Here is an 18,099-nt window from a genome sequence, read left to right as displayed (position 1 = left end):
AGTACAATTATAAGCAAAGGAATTGAATCCGACAATCTCGGGTTGACCTGCTTCGATGACCAAACATATAAAACGACGTCGTTCTGCTTTATTCAAATTTCATCATAATTAAAAATTATGGATTTGTTCAGGGGAAACTCTCCGAAATATTATGATTTTATTAGAATTTCAACGCAAACATAAAAGAAACATTTAATGAGCCAAAAAAAATTCGTGTTGTTCTAATTTTTAAAAAAAATAATTTTGTTGTACTTTATCAACCAAAATACAAAATTTTAATTATAATATTTAAAATTTTCGTTCCACCTAGGAAACCTTGTGATTCAAAATTTCAAAAAAAAAAAGAAGCATAAATGCCATTTAGAAAGGGAAACGGTATATTATGAATCAAAGCAGAATAGTTTTTAAGTTTGGATACTCACGGTCGAGATGGTATGAACATAAGTGTAATACGCATGCATGCATACATATGAAATTATAAATCCTAGCGTCAATACAAAAAGTGAAAAGCAACTCCATAACATCCGTCAATGCCAACAAGAGTCTACTAAAACTCACCACTAGAGCCTCCGACCAGACAAGACACGACACAAAAGACCACAAAAACTCAGTTCAAAATCTAAAATCATAACGGTAAGACTCAATACCGGAATGTCCCGAGGAGCAAGAGAGACTGACTGAGTGTCTGCCGACGCGGAATGATGCCGCATCCGTCCCTCAATCTGATTTCGCCTGCATAAAACATCGAGATGCAATACCGTTCAGGACGAAAAAGACGAAGAGAAATCAAAAGTGAAGGGCTATTATCGCTTAAGGACAGTACAGAGGGAGATCGGGATCGGGATCGGGATCGAGACAAGCTGCGACTCTTCGATGGGCTTCGATCCTTTTCGATATTCTGTGTAGTTTTGGTTTGGTCGAGGGAAGGGGGAAATAACAGATTAGTGACATAACAAGCTCTAATCAAACCCGGCAATGCAGATACCCGAAAGCAAAGGAGAAGATAATTCAGATTTAGCTTCTCTGACTTACAGGCGAAACTGGAGATTTTGATCTGGATCTCGACCTCGACATGGACCTGCAAATAAAAAAAAAAAGGAAACCACCTCGTGACAACGGTTTCTCACATGGCCAACCGACCACTTCTCACCAACTCTGGACCACTTAGAATACAATTAAAAAACCAAGAATTTCGTAGAAACGAATGAAAACCAAACAGTAGTGATCCGATTCCTATATTAGCTGATACGTGATGAGTAGCGGACCGAAAAGAGAAGCTAAAAGTTCATGATAATCCGGCATTTGTAAATCCAATCCAAGAATCCATCTAGATGACCCATGTAGTAGTCCCTAAGATCCAATCCCCAGCTCGCCGCAGAGAGCCAGATCTAGAAAACAAACAAGGGGAATTCATTCGTAAACATTGTATATGATGATGGACAAACCCCTCCACAAACCCATAATATGATCTCTAGCCCCACAGATTGCAAAAGAAGATCTCACAACACAGAGAAGCATACTTATCGGTATCGGTTCGGATGAAAAGAAGCCAGAAAAAAAAAAAAGAAACTTTCTCCATATTTGATCCAAAATGAACAAGCTAGCTGCTCAAACAGATTTATCTGGAAATTAGCAACAACAAACCTAACGTATGGAATGAGATCTCTACTAGAGTAGGAACCACGACACAGAACCAAAGCCAAAACAACCATTCATTCTCATCAAAGTTTGCGCAAGACATAATTCCAATTTTCAACATGTCATCAAGAAATGAAGTTCACGTTTTACTACATGTTCAGAGACTCTTATTTTGATCCGTTGATTAATACTATAGAACAAACAATGTCAGATTCCATTGAGATTGATCGTGCGTTGTGATTCTGCTTTGCATTTTGCTGCTGCTGAGAGAAGATGGAGGATGGGCAAGCTCTCGAGCTCGAAAATAAAAGGAATTTTGAGAGGTTGGAGAAGAAGATGAAGACTCATAAAGACCTCAAGAAGAAAAAGAAAAAGAAAGCTAAGGTATTGATGGTTATCTTTCGATTTGTCCTGAATTCTGTTCCTATCAACTGATTATGGGAAAGAGAACAAGAAAGAGACCTTGACAAATGGACAAAACTCAAATCATCTGTTACCTATAAGCCACTTGACAAGTTACACACAATAGAACTAAGATGCCATTACTATATAGTTAGAACACATCTATTGCGATGATACAGATCCATTAACCCATACCTTGAGACAGAGCGAGCTGGTGAACGGGACCGGGAGCGGGAACGTGGAGAAGCAGATCGAGCAGGAGAAGCACTGCAATGCGTTGAAAAGCCGACCAATCAGCACAAATAAGTACAAAATCAGCAATGCCAATTTATTCTGTGCTTTTCAAGATCTCTGAGAGAAAACATAACAGACCTCCTGCTCCTGCTGCTATAGCTTCGACCACGGCTTCGACTCCGGCTTCTGCTTCTTGAATAATATGGGCTACGACTCACACTTCTTGAGACGTATTCTCTCACCTAAAAAGTATTGGTATTCGCAAATTGGGATGAAGGTAGAAGCAAAAGATAATACAACACTTGGAATCTAATATTGCATACCCGTATATAAGCTCGAGAGAAAGCATTCCGAAACTCAGAGTCATCAAGTTTCCTGATCTGTTTGAATAAATATTGAAAAGAATCATTAAATCCAACATTTTCCTTGAATAAGCTTAGCCAACGATCTCATTTTAAGATTCCAGAAAAACTTTGGTGGAATGAACCAACTCACCGCGTATTTCATATCATCATAGTTGGTGTAATCCACTATCCCCATCATGCCTGCAAAAGAAAAGTGATTTTTTTTGGAACAAATGTTACAGTTCTGATCCCTCCAAACCCATGAAAATAACTCTAGCCCTATGTCAGTTTTCTCCTCTGGAGACACCAACATATCAAAGCTTGATTTCCCATAATCAGCAACCGAATTCAGATAACATCTCACCTCCTCGCTCACGGAAAACTTCAGAAAAGCAGACATCTCCAGCTTTGCGCATGTGATCCTGACCATCCAACAGACGCCAATCACTAGAAGTTCAACCACAAAGCTAACTAGAACACAGAACCAAACATCTGAAGCAGAAGCAGAACATCCTCACCTTAAGGTCTTGCCATGAAGCAGACCGTGGTAATCCTGACACAAGAACTGCATGGATTGGGAAATGACATTAAAGGTGAATGATTTTCTGAAACCCATGATCTTCCAACTTTGCAAGGGTCTAAAATGCAAGGAGAATCAATCATATGCATACCACGATACTCGGACCGCCTTGGAGGTGCACGGCTACCACTGTAACTGCTGTACCTATCCACTGACGAAGAACCTCTTCTACCACCGTGAGCAAGTTCAACCTGAAAAACAACAGATAAAACATCAGCAACATCTGATAAGACAAAACATAAAGGACAGAACAGAACAAGTTTGCAGAAGCAGACATCAGTGAGTTACTAACCCGCAACCGACACCCATCGAAATTATACCCATCACGTCCCCTAATGGCATCCTCTGCATCCCGGGGATCTTCGAACTGCATCAAACATATGCCTCGGTCATGAAATATGTTAACTTTTGTCAGAACAAATATCTTATACGTGCAAATGCATGCATAAGATACAATAAATCCCTAGCTAGTGACAATCATACATACCTCAACAAAGGCATAACCAGGAGGCCTAGGCGGAATCTTCAAATCAATGTCAACAATGGGCCCATACTGCAACAAAAGATTCCATACGTAGATCAAAATCTCATGTAACGAACACCTCAAAATTCCAGCCCAACCTTAATGACAAATAGAATATGAAATCATGAAACTGCCATTTCTGTGAATCCATCGTTCAAGTAAAACCACATATTACATACCCGTGTCACATAAACCCTAGATAAATTAGAAAAAATTACAGGGCCCAGGAAAAAATTCTTCGTAAAAGATAAAGCGATTGAAACCTTGTAGAAAATATCTTCAACTTCTTTCATGCGAATGTCACCAGGCAAATTCCCCACGTAGATCGTTCGGCTCCATCGGCTACTCATCTGAAATCCCAACACAACACAAAAGAATCAACAATAAATTTCGACAATTTTCCATAAAGGCGCGATTCTCAATTCGAACAACTAATTAAACCCTAAACTATGATAACTCACTTTCGCAGCTCAGAGAGAGCGAGAGAGAAAGAGAGAAGGGACAGGAAACGTAACGTAGATTGTTCTTGAAGAACAAGAATTGTACGAAGTGGAGGGGACTAAAAATGGAGATAGATTCGATCAAGTGTTACAGCGTGTAAAGTACTTTACCATGCATCTTGATTTCTAGCCGTTCGATCAGCCCACGTCAGATCTGAGTTTGGGCCGGTTCTTGGACCGGAACGATGAGCTACTTTTTCCGTTGGACCTTCACAAATGATTTTGCGAAATTTCCTGTGATAAAATTCAATGGACGGCGGTGATAATTGTTTTTCACAAAAGATGACGTGTTTTATTTAATTTTGATCGTACTTTTTGCTCTAATTAAACATGGATGGTTAAATCCTCTTTTGTAATATTCTAATTATATTATTTATGCTCGACGAAACATGAAAGGTTATTGTAATTTATAATCGAGTAAGCTTAAGCCAAATTATCCTCTATTATTATGTTCTGTTTGAGCCCACTAAAGCGAAAATAAAATATCTTTATTTCTCATTCAAATTCAATGTATGGCTTGATGAAAATTATAATCGAGCAGTTTGAAGTTTTTTTCGCGTCAATTTTATTAACTCACAACTATGGTTTATATGAAGAAAAAAAAAACTCTAAATGAATTTGTAAGGAGTATGGTCAACATATCGAGTTCAATTTTTTATCCTTTTATCTGTCATCTGTCAATTACGGTTGATTTACCTTTTCCATATATGTGGTAAATTCATACACATAAACATAAAAGGAAGTTTATTCAACCAACGCGTACAAACGGTAACCGGTAAAGTTTCCACGATGTAAAAAAATTAGGATTTACATCTCGGATTTTGATTTTTTTAATTTAATTTATAATATATATATATATATATATATATATATGTAAAAATATACTTTATTCAGTTCGTCATTTGTTCCGCTTCGAATTACATCTAATTTCGATTTGATTTGAAAAAAAAAAGATATGTATCAAGTTTTAAATCAAATTGGATTCAGATATATTATTGGATTTGATTCGTTTTTGGCTCAACGAAATTTAAACAGTCGCACAATTACAAAGACCAATAGCTAATTAACATGAAATCTCAAGCGAATGAATTGGTGGTATATATATATATGCTCCAAGAGACCATTTGATGGACATAGAGAATTGAATGTTGAAGTCATATAATCGAAATCGAAATAAAATGACTTTTTTAAATTAATATCATCTTTCATAAAAAACTAAATAAAAATCTAATAAAATTTAAACTAAATCAAATATTGATATAAAAATGTATTAATTTTTATAAAACGTTCCTAGCCAAGACTTAACGTCTTGCAAGGTAGGAACGTCATTCCCTATAAGGAGAATATCATCCACGTACAGCACTATAAATACAACTGTGCTCCCACTGACCTTCTTGTAAACACATGGCTCGTCTTCGTTTTGTGAGAAACCAAACTTTTTGATTGTATCATCAAAGCGAAGGTTCCAACTCCTTTAAACCTGCTTCAGTCCATAAGTGGACCTCTGAAGCTTGCACACCATCCTCGGGTTCCTAGGATCGACAAAACCTTCGGGTTGTGTCATGTACACATCCTCGGTCAAGTTCCCGTTAAGGAACGCGGTCTTGACATCCATTTGCCATATCTCATAGTCGTAATACGCGGCTATGGCAAGTAGGATCCTGATGGACTTCAGCATAACTACGGGCGAAAAGGTCTCATCATAGTCAATACCATGAATTTGACGGAATCCTTTCGCCACAAGTCGTGCCTTATACGTGTGCACATTCGGAAAAGGTTCCGAAGGCTTCGTCAAACAGGGAGTATCTCGGACTATATTCGTGAATTTTCCATTTTACATCTTGAACTTAGTGATTTGTCTGACCGAGATGCTTTGTTCCACTTCAAGGATGGACTAAAAGAGTTTGCTCGTCTTGAGGTAAACAGGAGGAATGCTCAAACCTTGGACGAAGCAATAGCTATTGTGGAAGGCTTGTCGGACTACTCGAATTGTCCCAACCAACCTCGGCCCAAGGATGGGAATAGACCTCGACCCTCTCATCAGAATCGGGACAACCACGACCAATCGAGATCCAACAAGCCACACGGATCCGAACAGAACAAGGATCGCTCTAAGCCTCCAAACCCCTGCTACCTATGCGGTGGACCACATTGGGTCGAAATTAAAGTAAAAAACAATCAAATAAAGTACAATTGAAATCTTAAATAATGGAATATAAGTGAAATATCACTGATATACTATTATTGTTTAGTATTTTTTTTTTATAATTAGTATAATCTTGAGTTAGAGTTCTAGATCCGGTAAGGTTCTATCGCCTATGAAGACTTTATAGTCAAAAAAAATATCCCTAATAGTCATATGGTCCAAAATAAAACCCATTTCCGGACAAAATGATTAGGTATTATAATAGTATTACCATTAAATAAATTTTATTTTTATGTGTATTCGGGGAAGACATTATATGAGTAATGAGTCGGATACTTGCATATTATACCATTACCAATAAATTAATAATCAAATTAATTAGGTAATTGTATCTTTCAACTTGATAATACATTAGTTGACAAAAGCGGTTTAAAAGTGGGCATTATCAACGCCTTTATTTGTTTTATCCAATTTCAAAGTATCATTATTATTGTTATTATTTTCTTCTATATATTTAAATAATAGAAACTCTCAAACGCAATTCGATGTTAATATAGAAAAATATATCATTTATATATGATAGGTGAAAACATTGTGTAGAGTTGCTAAATACTGAATTTAATACTCAAAAATAATGTTAGAGATTTTAAAATACATGGCATTTATTACGATTTCAAAAATCATTTTATAAGCAAAACTCAATTTATCGCGATATATAAAATGAGACGAGTGCAATAAATTGTTGGCGGCTAAGAACCTCCTGGGGCACCCAATGTAAATAACCGGAAATCCAGGAACATTTTGTCCAAATGTTGATAAACCTAAGGGTATTTTCGTATTTCGAAGAGAGCGAGGGATGCGATCACGTGAGATCGATTCTCAGCCTTCGATGTTAGACACGTGTCATCCGATCTAAACATCTCCATCATACTCGGGCCCCACCCGTCAAGCTCGACCTTATCCCCGCTTCGTTCCTCTCAAGGATCCCTGTGCCACGTCAGCGTTAGATCGACGGTCAGTATCTCTCCGATCGCCTTTAAATCCCGTTCCCCTTCTCTTATTCTCGGACTCTTAACAAAGCAGTCGTTCCTCTAACGTGCGCCGGGAAAACCATTTCCCTTGTTATCGTGCGCCTTCGTTTTTTTTGTTTGCTAACCTGCGCCCCATCTCCATGGGCTTACTCGACCATCTCTGGGATGACACCGTCGCTGGTCCGCGGCCGGAGAACGGCCTCGGAAAGCTTCGGAAGCATCACACCTTTAGTTTCCGGCCAAGCTCCGGCAATGGTATGCCGTGTTTCGATATCTTACGCCTCTGACTCGGTTTCGAAAACGAATCGTCACAACTGTTAAAAATTTTACATGATCTGAAACTCTAAAATATGGATGATCCGACGATCGATCGGATCTGAGACTGATTCGACCTTACATCGGACTGATGAACTCATCTTTTTTTTCTTCGCTTTTTGTTATTTTTTGTATATACGGTTGTGATTAGATCAATCGGAGGGTGGGAGTGTGAGATCGTACGGTGAGGACTCGCCGGAGGAGGCGGTGAAAGTCACGCGCAGCATCATGATAGTGAAGCCGCCGGGATACCAGGGGGGTTCAGCTCCGGTTTCGCCGGCCGGCTCTACACCTCCGGTTTCTCCTTTCTCTGGTGAGTTTCGTTTACTTTTCCGTATTTGCCCCTCGATCCATGCCTTAATTTCAATCATGCCATTCCTCAAAAACGGGAATATCAGAGAGTGGAACAGTGCACTGTTCAGGGGTATTTTCGTCCATTGCTTGATGTCGCTGGTAGACAAATCTTTCGAGAGGGTAATTTTGTCATTTAACGTTGCATAATGGATGGGATGGATAATGAAAAAGACAAGGTGTTTGTTTGCTCTTATAATGTCTTGCCGGGTGGTAAATGACATTTTTGTCCTCATGTTCACGTACCTGTACTGCATGGGCCTAAACGCTTCTGCATTATTATGGGGAGGACCCATTATAATTTTATTTGCATAGTTATGAAATTATTGTGTTCCCCAAGTTGTCTATACAAGATTAGGTAAGCTGTCGTACAAAAACATACGTGACGGTGACATTAAGTTTCTTGAGAGATATAATATGATCTAATCTTATATCTTTGTCCCTTTTGATCTGTTTTCATTTGGATCACATGGCTAAACATAATTAGTATTTCTGTAGCTGTATGGTCGCAGATATTTGCGGGTTATATAGTACAAATTCGTCTTTTTTCGAGATTGAATTACTAACGATGATGTGAAATCCGAATTGGATGGTGGAGCGGAGGAAATGCAGGAGGGGGGAAGGAACCCTTTCGGTTCAGAAGGAGGTCGACCTCGGACGCATTCGAGAAGGCAAACGACGAGGCTGGACGACCAAGGAGCTCTGCTCCTCCTTACGGCGTGTGACATCTAAGCTAAAAAAACTCTACGCCACCCCCCGTGACAAACAAATGGTAAACTTGTCATTTCACCACGTCCCCCCACCCCCCATGCAAGCTTTTTTTTTTTTTGAGGAAAAAAGAGAGAGACAGGCGTCTACTTGTGATATCTTGCGGTGGGTCTGTCTTGGTTGCTGTGTTTGGTGGTTTTGGTTTTGTGTGTTATGGTGCTTGCTTCTCCTGTCTTTTATGTTTGATGCTATAAAGATGTAATCTTTCTCTTAGGGTTTTGGTTAATGTAATGTGTATGTGTATGTGTATGTATGTACATACGTATATGTAAATTTTGCCTCAATAAATTCAACTTTTTTTTTGCTTCAACTGTCTAAGCTTTGATAGGTTCAAGATTTGATAGAAAGTTTAACTCTTGATTTGGGATCATTCTGCCATTTGAATAAAAGATGACACATGTATGTATATGCGCGTATATATATATATATATATATATATATATATAGAGAGAGAGAGAGAGAGAGAGAGAGAGAATTGGAATATATATGTCCCCGCATACATTTTTAGAGTTTTCCATGATGATCACAAGTGCTACTTTTGGATTGATGCATCCGTAGCAATCACAGTTGAATAAAACCAAAATTAATAAATCGATGAGACTATTACAACACTTGATGAATTAGAGACAATAATATGTTGATATAAATAAATAATAATAACTATATTTATAATTACATATGATTGTGTTATATTATTGGCATGCAGTCGTCCCCCATGTATGAGCCGCTTCATATCCGCCTCCTAGTCCAATGTCTCCACCCCTTTGTCTCTTGTTGCATTCAACGAGTGATTTTTGGCTTATTTATAAAATTATATTCTTGCAACAACAAAAAAAACAGTTTAATACTCAGATTAAATAATCTAAAAAAATTACTTTACTGATGAATTGAATAAATTGTTTTCTATACCATTTATATATATATATGTACTATCACTATTGATTTATTTATTTTATCTCTATTTATTGATAATAATTGATATCAATCATCTTACTTAAAATAACAAATATCAACTTACATAAAAGAACAAATATGTAAAATTTTACGCATAATTGGCTCGTAAAAAGTATGTATTTGTGAGCGAGAATATGTTTAAATTAAGAATAATTATTTCTTTTAATCGGAATAAATTATATATTATCATATTGTAAATAGAATTATTAAAATATCGAATGATTATGATTTGTTGATATAAAAAACAAATTCTAAATAAGTTCAAAGCAAATATAAATTAATTTAAAATTTTATTTTTAAAAATAAATATTTGTTTAATAAAAACTAAATCCAAATGAAATCCAAAAACGGATGGAATCAAAATATTAAAAACGAAATATAGATCCGTCGTACCCGATTACCCGGTGAACCGACCCGACCCGACCCGACCCGTTTTCCGGCTTCAAGACCAATTCTTTCTAATCTCCGAGGAGAAAAAAACCCTTCACTAGTTTCACGATTTCGTACGATCATGTTCAAAAAGTACAAATCTCCTTCCATCTCTGTTCCTTTTGCTTCCTTTTCGACGCTTTGATTCTCAGTCTGTCCGTGTTTCTGTTTTGTTTCGGACGGGCTTATCTGATTTTCGTGTTGGTTTTCCCTATTTCTTCATAGGTTTCCGTCGTCTTCCTTTCTCCCACTGTGTTCGTCCAGTATTTGTGTCTAGTTATGTTGATTGTGTGTTTCTGTGCCGGTTTAATCGCGGGTTTATCTGATTTTCTCGTGATTGTTTCGATGTTTTCGTGGGTCTCCTTTTTCTGTCTGTGTTCTTCAATTGATGGTGGAGTACATGTGTTTGCTGCTGTTTATCTACTTGAATAGGCTAGGGCTCCTGATTTTTCTCAGTAACGTACTCAATGTTGGATTGAAATGAAAATTGAAACTTTTCTTTGGATCACTGTCTCTAGGACTGGATCTTACAGAAATCGGATAATTGGATTTGATTTTGATTGTGTTTTGCTTATTTGTCAATCGTCTTTACATTTGAGAGTACACATTGCTATGAACTGAATGTGTAGAATTAGTCTCGTCGGCATCGAATTTTGATGGGGAGATTGGTTTGTGATTAGGTAGGATTATGGATACTTTTAAAGGAAGAAAATGAATCTGATGTTGTGATTGTCAATCCCAGTTGTTCATTTGAAGGTTATGGGGATGTTTTTTTTCTTCAAGGTTTGGTTGAAACTTGAAAGACTTGATTGTTGACCGTGTTCTTGTTACGTATATGCGTGATACGATTGTTTATAACAATCCGTCGGCAAAGTTGCATTATTGATTGTTATATTTTCCCCAAAAAGCCAAGATCTTGAAGTTCTTAGGTTGTGGATGGACTTGGTTGGAATTCTGTGATATGCTGAGGAGAACATTTTTGTTAGTATTGGTCTCTGATTCAGATACTTTTACCAAATTTGGTTCATTGTGGAGAGTTTTGTCATCGGTTGGATCAACACTAGTTCTTCAGTATATGTGTCTATCGATCTGTTAGAGCAAGCTTAAGCATTCCAGTTCAATCTTATAGAAAACCCATATGTTTCTTTTGATTCTGCTTTCTTCTAGTCTAAATGGAATTTCTACATCGACCCGGCTTTTATATCTACTTTCTGTACCACTGAGGATCTGCATAATGTTGTTTTGTTTTTACTCAGGTTTTCAGCCGAGGAAGTTTCATCACAGAACCAAGTGAAAGCATCTGTTCAACGAAAGATCCGCCAGAGTATTCAAGATGAGGTATAGCTACTGTTTCATTTTTTCTTTCTTTCTCTAAGCTTGAAACTCCATGAAGAATTCATTTCTCTGATTACGTACCCTTATGATTGTCGGTCCATGTCAATGTTGCAGTATCCAGGACTTGAACTAGTTTTGGATGATCTATTGCCCAAGAAGGCTCCTCTTATAGTCGTCAAGTGGTTTGTAGATTCACAATCCTGTTTAGAGTTGGACCGTTTTTCCTCAAGTTTGAGGCTATTTTGATATTCCCAATTACCTCTCTTGTTGCAGCCCGAACCATTTGAGTCTAGTAGTTGTCAACAATGTCCCTCTCTTCTTCTGTATCCGGGACGGGCCATACATGCCAACCCTCCGTCTTCTTCATCAGTGTAATGCACATCTTCTTTTCGACATTGTCCTTGCTATGTGCTTCCACTATTTCATGTCTATACCATATATAATATGATCTAATTTATTGTGAGATTAATATAAAAGTTGTACTGCGGTAACACTGAACTGGTTCAAACACAGTATAGAGCTCAATGTCTTTAACAGAAACTTATCAAACTTCTTCAAGTTTTTTTGGAATTTCCGTGTATTATATTATGTTTTGAGACAGCATATGTTCCTTCAACTGTTACATATGTGAAGGAAGCCTGTAGTAAGCTTTGAATGCTTAATTTTGCAGACCCGAATATAATGAAGAGATTTCAAGTTGATAGAGGTGCCATAAAATTTGTTCTCTCCGGTGCAAACATTATGTGCCCTGGTCTTACATCCCCGGGAGGTGTTCTGGATGAAGAAGTTGAGGCAGAACGACCCGTGGTAATGAAACTAGCTGACCATTAGGAATGTCATTTTTCTCCTCGACCCGTCTGTTTTTACTGTCTCAAACCCATGAATTTTTTTTCTTCTTTCAGGCCATTTATGCGGAAGGAAAGCAGCACGCTCTTGCGATCGGCTTCACGAAAATGTCAGCCAAGGACATGTAAGTCAAATTTTCACCTTACCTTCGGTATTATACCTGGAAGTTACCTGGGATGGATGAACACCCAAAAGAACGAAACTGTGGTTTATTATATTTGGTATGTAATCGATCCGGGAGAAATAGCAGACTTATAGATGGCCTTACCCACAATATACTAAATAATCCATAATGAAATGAAAGTTGAAAGAACCAACATTACACATTTGGTTGATATAGTTATTAAAGTGTAATACAAAATCACAAGTTCTCCCCATAATCACAGCCTTAATTATTCTCCGAATTCCTTCTAGATTTCTTTCAAAGTTACCATGCTGTCATCACTTTTATACTTTGTTTTTCACATTCCCGCATATTCCAAACCTTTAACAGATGGACAAATCGAGAGTCGGTCTATGGTAGTTAGCAGATAAATGAATTTGGACTCTATTATCTTCTGAATCCCTCAGCATGCCTTCTGTTTCTGATTTTGATCTCTTTGTTCAACCAGAAAGAGTATTAACAAGGGAATCGGAGTTGACAACATGCATTACCTCAATGACGGTCTCTGGAAGGTACTAAACCCTTTTTCTCTTCCGTCGTAGATAAACTGCCGTAGCGGAACCGATTCAAGTGTTCTAAAACAATCGATTTTGCTCCCAGTTGTCGGTAAATTGTATATCATTGCGTCTTTTAGTAAGAATTAAAAATGGGTTTTTTGTTTTAGTAGCCAGTTCTTATGTCGTTATATCATTTTGGTCCGGAATAGAGTGGTTATGATTTCCAATGTTACGAAGATTCGAGAATCTCTTATCGATCTGAAACTGAAAATTTAGATATTTTAGATTGTAAGAACTGACGTCGGACAATAGGAACATGGTTTAGAAACAGGAACTGTATACTGAAACAATATTACATCTTCGTCCCGACAAATCTTTGCGCATATAATGATAAAATATGTTGGCATTATAACATCAAATGTGTGATGCTCTGATAATGGCTGCTGCAGATGGAGCGGCTGGATTGAGTTTTGTTGTCTTTTGGGAGCGACTGAGGATCTCTGATGAGTGAGAAGAAAAAGTCTTTCTCCATGTTCTTCTGTGTTCTGTTCTGTTATGAAGCTTCTGTCCTCGCAGCTTTTGCTGGGGTTTGTGTTGTTTCCTCTCTTTTTGGATATTCTATCAACTTTTTTTTTTTTTAATTTTATTTTATTTTTCTCATATGGAAAATTAGAAAACGGGATTTCACATGTTCAATGACCCAAAAACTAAAAATATTGGTTTTTGGGGGGGAAACAATTTATGGGTCTTGGTTATACTTGTGCGCTGTTTTATCGAATTTTTATAACGTATATTTTATTCAGTTTTATATTGTTTTAAATTGTTTGAATCGGGGTTTTATGAGAAAATTACTTATTGTTTTGAAAAATAATTGTTTTCATTTCGTTTTTTTTTTTAATTTTTATAATCACATTTAGCTAATTTAGTTTCTAAAACAAATCATATGTAAGTTTTTTCTTTCTAGTTTTTAGATCATAGTTTTTTATTCCAATATGAGCATATGTATATATGGTATTCGGTTATCTAATGAAATACTCGGAAAAGGAAAATATATTTTTGCTAAAAATGATGTCTAATTTGTGGTCTTTTATATAAAGGCATCTCGCGGTAAACGCACCGTTTTAACGCTTCGTGCGCTTTCAAAACGCCGCGTTTCGAAATTTCGGCCGCGTTTTTGCCTCCGCTCATTCATTCTTTCTCGGACTGTCGAGCGGGCTCGGCCTTCTCTCTCTACCGATAGCCAACAGGCGGGGGATTAGGGTTAGGGTTTTAGGTTTGTGGCGGAGATTCTCTTCTGCTGAATTTGCTAATCCGTTACCAATCGTATCAGAAGAACCTGGTCGTCGACAATGGCGAACAGGACGGATCCATTGGCGAAGAGTATAAGAGGGACAAACCCGCAGAATCTGGTGGAGAAGATTGTGCGATCGAAGATTTATCAGCACACGTATTGGAAGGAGCAATGTTTCGGTCTCACAGCGGAGACGCTCGTCGACAAGGCCATGAAGCTCGACCACCTAGGCGGAACCTACGGCGGAAACCGGAAGCCGACTCCGTTCCTCTGTCTCATCTTGAAGATGCTCCAGATCCAGCCTGAGAAGGAAATCGTCGTCGAGTTCATAAAAAACGATGATTATAAGTACGATTTCTCACTGGAGCCTTTTTCATTTGATTTCGTATGATTTAGGTTGAGAGCTTCGACTAACTTCATCCTAGGTTCGACTGAAGCAAAATTTCTGGTCAGATCATTTTAGTTCTACGCTGTTCATGTGATTAGATCCGATTATAACTATACAGGTTGATTACTGCTATTACTTACGAATTTGGTTAAAGTTTGCTAATTACGTTTTAACGATGTCTCTTCAGATATGTCCGTATTCTTGGTGCCTTTTATCTTCGTCTCACTGGTACCGACATTGATGTCTATCGGTATCTTGAGCCTCTCTACAACGACTACCGAAAACTGAGACAGAAGTTAAACGACGGGAGTAAGTTTTTGTGTTCATTGTCTTCATGTATTCTGCTGTATTACGTTTTGATTAGTGCACTAACCATTCTGTATTCCTTGGGATTCAAATAGGGTTTACGTTGGCACATGTGGATGAAGTTATTGATGAACTCTTAACCAAGGATTATTCTTGTGACATTGCTTTGCCCCGCATCAAGAAAAGGTTTGTACATTTGTTGTGGGCTTCTGTAAAATAAACATTTCGTGTTTCTTTTTTTGTTTCTGTGGGTTTTAAGTTTCCGATTCTGTCACTGTGATGGTAGATGGACACTCGAACAAATTGGTTCTTTAGACCCTAGGAAAAGCGTCTTGGAAGACGATTTCGAGGAAGAAGAAGAAAAGGAGGAGAATGAAGAGGTTGCAGATGGGTCTGAGGACGATAAGGTTGCTACTTCTGTAACATTTAGTATCTGCTTACGGTTTTCTGCTTTCACTAATTGAGCAGCTCTATGTTAATATGATTCTTTGTAATTTTCCTAGGGTTATAACTGTAAGAGTCCTGAAAGGGAAAGGGAAAGGGAAAGGGAAAGGGAAAGGGAAAGAGAGAGGGACAGAGACAGAGACAGGAGACGTGACAGTCACAGACTCAGGTATCGGATGTTATGGCTGAGATATGTTTTCATATACTTGTAGTATGTGTTGATCTGGTAATACTTCTTTCTTATCAGTATGTGACTTACTGTGCTGGAAGCTATTTACTCCGATTTCACATTCGTTCATCCCGTTTGGCATTCTTTCTTATGAATGTCAATAATCCCCCGTGGCATCTTAAGCCATCGGTGGTTGCAATAGCTTCCAAAATTAAATCTTCGGTGATCCTGCCAGGTTTTACTGTACTGACAGTGTGCAGTGAGAAGTATGATGGATCGGACAATTTTACTGTAGTTGACTGTGGTCGATGGTCGCCGTGTGATTATATAAAAGATTTTCTGTCACAAGGGGTTACTGTTTCTGTTTCCACATGATCTAGGTTTCTTGATTCACAGAGATTGTTATAGTGATTTATATTAAGAAAAAGATCTGCTATTCTTTTATGGTTTTGATTTGACGTTTTCTTGTGTATTATGATCAAGATTGTGGTCTCCTGTTCTTGTTTCGTGGTTCTAATTGGGTCACCGTTTCTTTGATCAAGGGCAGAGTAGTCTCCTGTTCTTTAACGGTTATATCGATGTTTCATGATACGCAGAGATCGTGATTATGACAGAGATTATGATCGAGATAGAGACTATGATAGAGACTATGATAGAGAACGTGGGCGTGGTAGGGAACGTGAAAGAGACAGGGACAGAGATAGAGATCGGGAGATGGGTCATTATAGAAACAAGGACAGAGATAGAGATCGAGAAAGGGACAGGGACCGAGATAGAGATAGAGGTCGGGAACGGGACAGGAGAGACAGGGGAAGACGAAGGAGCTGGTCAAAGAGCAAGAGCCGAAGCAGGAGCAGAAGCCGGGATCGGAAAAGACATGGAAACGAGGACGATTCCCGGGACCGAGAAGAACCGAAAAAGAAAAAGGAGAAGAAGGAGAAGAAGAAGGAAGATGGAACCGATCACCCAGATCCTGAAATCGCAGAAGCTAATAGACTCAGAGCGTCTTTGGGATTGAAACCCTTGAAGTTATGAGCAAACACTTGAGAGGGAAGACCCTAAACCGGGTTTGTGTTTCAGTCATACCGGACTGAACCGGGATTGTCGACCGGTTACCGAGATCTTACCCAAAGGTGACTTTTGATCCTTTTGTGTTTGAAGAATTGCTGAGCTAATTTTGTGTTGAGTATTTGTATTTTACATTTAGCTAAAATTTTAATTATGTTTATGTTGGCAGTACCATTATAAGTACAGGAACTAAAATGACAAGTACCAATACCATGTCATTTTGGTTTGGTTTCAATTATTTGGGTATTTTGGAAAAAAAAAACGTATCAATTTAATTTTTATATCTTCTGAGCACCCAAAACTTTTATCACAAATTCATATATAATGAGAATGGTTGATATTATCGCTACTTGATCATAATAAAAGCGAGAGAATGATATCCTACAATGTTCCCAGAATCCGTGATCGAACATTGAACAATTATTCAAAACTTGTACCGATCCGAAATGTTCAAACGTGATGTGGGCACGTAGCTTTATCAAATCCGATCTATGTTTATTCCCAAAGCCAACAAAATGATCCACAGGAAAAATATTTGTAAAAAATAAAAAGAAGAAGAAGATTTCACTTCTCAGAAAACATAACATCGTCACCAGAATGAAGAGGCTTGCATTTGCCTCCCATCAGTATCCTCCTCTTGCAGAGCTCGAACCCCGAATCCTCATCCAACGGCTCGGATTCGCCGCCCACCCGATTACTCCCCCTGCTCCTCATAGACCTCGCAATCTTCAGCTTCGGTCTAGCGCTCACCCTTCTCGACGAGACCCTAGTCAGGTTGCTGCCAGCAGTCTCGTTCTCTTTTCCTTGCCCTGATCCCGACTGACCCTTCTCCGCAATCTTCCTGATCTTGCCCTTTCTGAAGAGATTCGACAGAAATTTCCTTGCTTTCGAGACTCTCACTGAACCCATTTTGCCACTCGATCTGTCTAACCATGTGTCTCTGCTCCTTCCGATGGCTTTCGACGAGCGGACGGCGGGGATCTCCTGTTTCTTGCCCCCGAAGAAACTCGAAATCGCTGAACCGACCCTCTCCGTCACCATCTTCGTCTGTTTCTCCCATTTCTCCTCCTTCGCCACCTTTTTCCTCCGGTGATTGCGGTGGTTTCCGTCGATCTGTTGTGAACTCATTGTTTTCTGATCACTTCTGCAGGTTTTAGGGTTTCGGGTCCGACGTATTGTTTAGGGTTTTAGGGTTTCCTTTGGGAATGTTTATGATCCTCTTCTCTGGCAGTGCTTGGCGTGGCGGCCTCTTTGGGGGGAGAGAACAAAAGAATATGGTTGATATCATTTTGAATTTTTTTATTTTATTTTTATTATTGTTTTCCTTTTCTAACAAAAGATTGAAACAATGATAATGTGTGTGTATATATATATATA

General features: G+C 38.3%; 4 protein-coding genes across 10 annotated transcripts; 3 read left to right on the top strand and 1 right to left on the bottom strand.

Annotated features, from left to right (window-relative positions):
• Positions 1-398: 398 nt before the first annotated feature.
• LOC104820769 (serine/arginine-rich splicing factor SR30) lies at positions 399-4,270 on the bottom strand. 3 transcript variants are annotated; one of them, XR_772967.1, is made up of 14 exons: positions 4,183-4,270; positions 3,985-4,071; positions 3,686-3,751; positions 3,491-3,565; positions 3,290-3,389; positions 3,137-3,183; positions 2,983-3,040; positions 2,770-2,819; positions 2,598-2,654; positions 2,413-2,516; positions 2,236-2,307; positions 1,033-1,388; positions 824-898; positions 399-732 (listed from the first exon to the last, which is right to left on the bottom strand). XR_772967.1 is itself a non-coding variant. In XM_010551368.1 (14 exons), exons 2-14 carry the CDS (start codon positions 4,069-4,071, stop codon positions 718-720), a joined length of 852 nt encoding a protein of 283 aa, XP_010549670.1. In that variant the 5' UTR covers positions 4,183-4,270; the 3' UTR covers positions 399-717. The 3 variants fall into 3 exon arrangements, 1 of the variants encoding a protein (XP_010549670.1); XM_010551368.1 differs by having other exon boundaries at positions 1,033-1,078; XR_772968.1 differs by lacking the exon at positions 399-732 and having other exon boundaries at positions 852-898; positions 1,033-1,078; positions 1,266-1,388.
• A 3,155-nt stretch (positions 4,271-7,425) lies between these two features.
• LOC104820752 (dormancy-associated protein homolog 3-like) lies at positions 7,426-9,135 on the top strand. 4 transcript variants are annotated; one of them, XM_010551344.1, is made up of 3 exons: positions 7,426-7,653; positions 7,865-8,026; positions 8,666-9,135. In XM_010551344.1, exons 1-3 carry the CDS (start codon positions 7,539-7,541, stop codon positions 8,794-8,796), a joined length of 408 nt encoding a protein of 135 aa, XP_010549646.1. In that variant the 5' UTR covers positions 7,426-7,538; the 3' UTR covers positions 8,797-9,135. The 4 variants fall into 4 exon arrangements, with proteins under 4 accessions (XP_010549646.1, XP_019059550.1, XP_010549640.1 ...); XM_019204005.1 differs by having other exon boundaries at positions 8,663-9,135; XM_010551338.1 differs by having other exon boundaries at positions 8,654-9,135.
• A 1,079-nt stretch (positions 9,136-10,214) lies between these two features.
• On the top strand, positions 10,215-13,815 carry LOC104820740 (malignant T-cell-amplified sequence 1-A). 2 transcript variants are annotated; one of them, XM_010551327.1, is made up of 8 exons: positions 10,215-10,308; positions 11,472-11,553; positions 11,665-11,732; positions 11,824-11,921; positions 12,221-12,357; positions 12,453-12,520; positions 13,008-13,071; positions 13,506-13,815. In XM_010551327.1, exons 1-8 carry the CDS (start codon positions 10,298-10,300, stop codon positions 13,521-13,523), a joined length of 546 nt encoding a protein of 181 aa, XP_010549629.1. In that variant the 5' UTR covers positions 10,215-10,297; the 3' UTR covers positions 13,524-13,815. The 2 variants fall into 2 exon arrangements, with proteins under 2 accessions (XP_010549629.1, XP_010549619.1); XM_010551317.1 differs by lacking the exon at positions 10,215-10,308 and adding an exon at positions 10,465-11,196.
• A 403-nt stretch (positions 13,816-14,218) lies between these two features.
• On the top strand, positions 14,219-16,960 carry LOC104820733 (pre-mRNA-splicing factor 38-like). The gene is made up of 6 exons (XM_010551307.1): positions 14,219-14,695; positions 14,923-15,044; positions 15,137-15,227; positions 15,328-15,448; positions 15,545-15,654; positions 16,251-16,960. The coding sequence occupies exons 1-6, from the start codon at positions 14,406-14,408 to the stop codon at positions 16,687-16,689; spliced, it is 1,173 nt and encodes a 390-aa protein (XP_010549609.1). The 5' UTR covers positions 14,219-14,405; the 3' UTR covers positions 16,690-16,960.
• Positions 16,961-18,099: the final 1,139 nt, after the last annotated feature.

The sequence above is a fragment of the Tarenaya hassleriana genome, unplaced genomic scaffold (assembly GCF_000463585.1).
Source record: "Tarenaya hassleriana unplaced genomic scaffold, ASM46358v1 Cleome1, whole genome shotgun sequence".
Classification (NCBI taxonomy): domain Eukaryota; kingdom Viridiplantae; phylum Streptophyta; class Magnoliopsida; order Brassicales; family Cleomaceae; genus Tarenaya; species Tarenaya hassleriana.
This window is presented reverse-complemented; position numbering and strand designations above follow the sequence as displayed.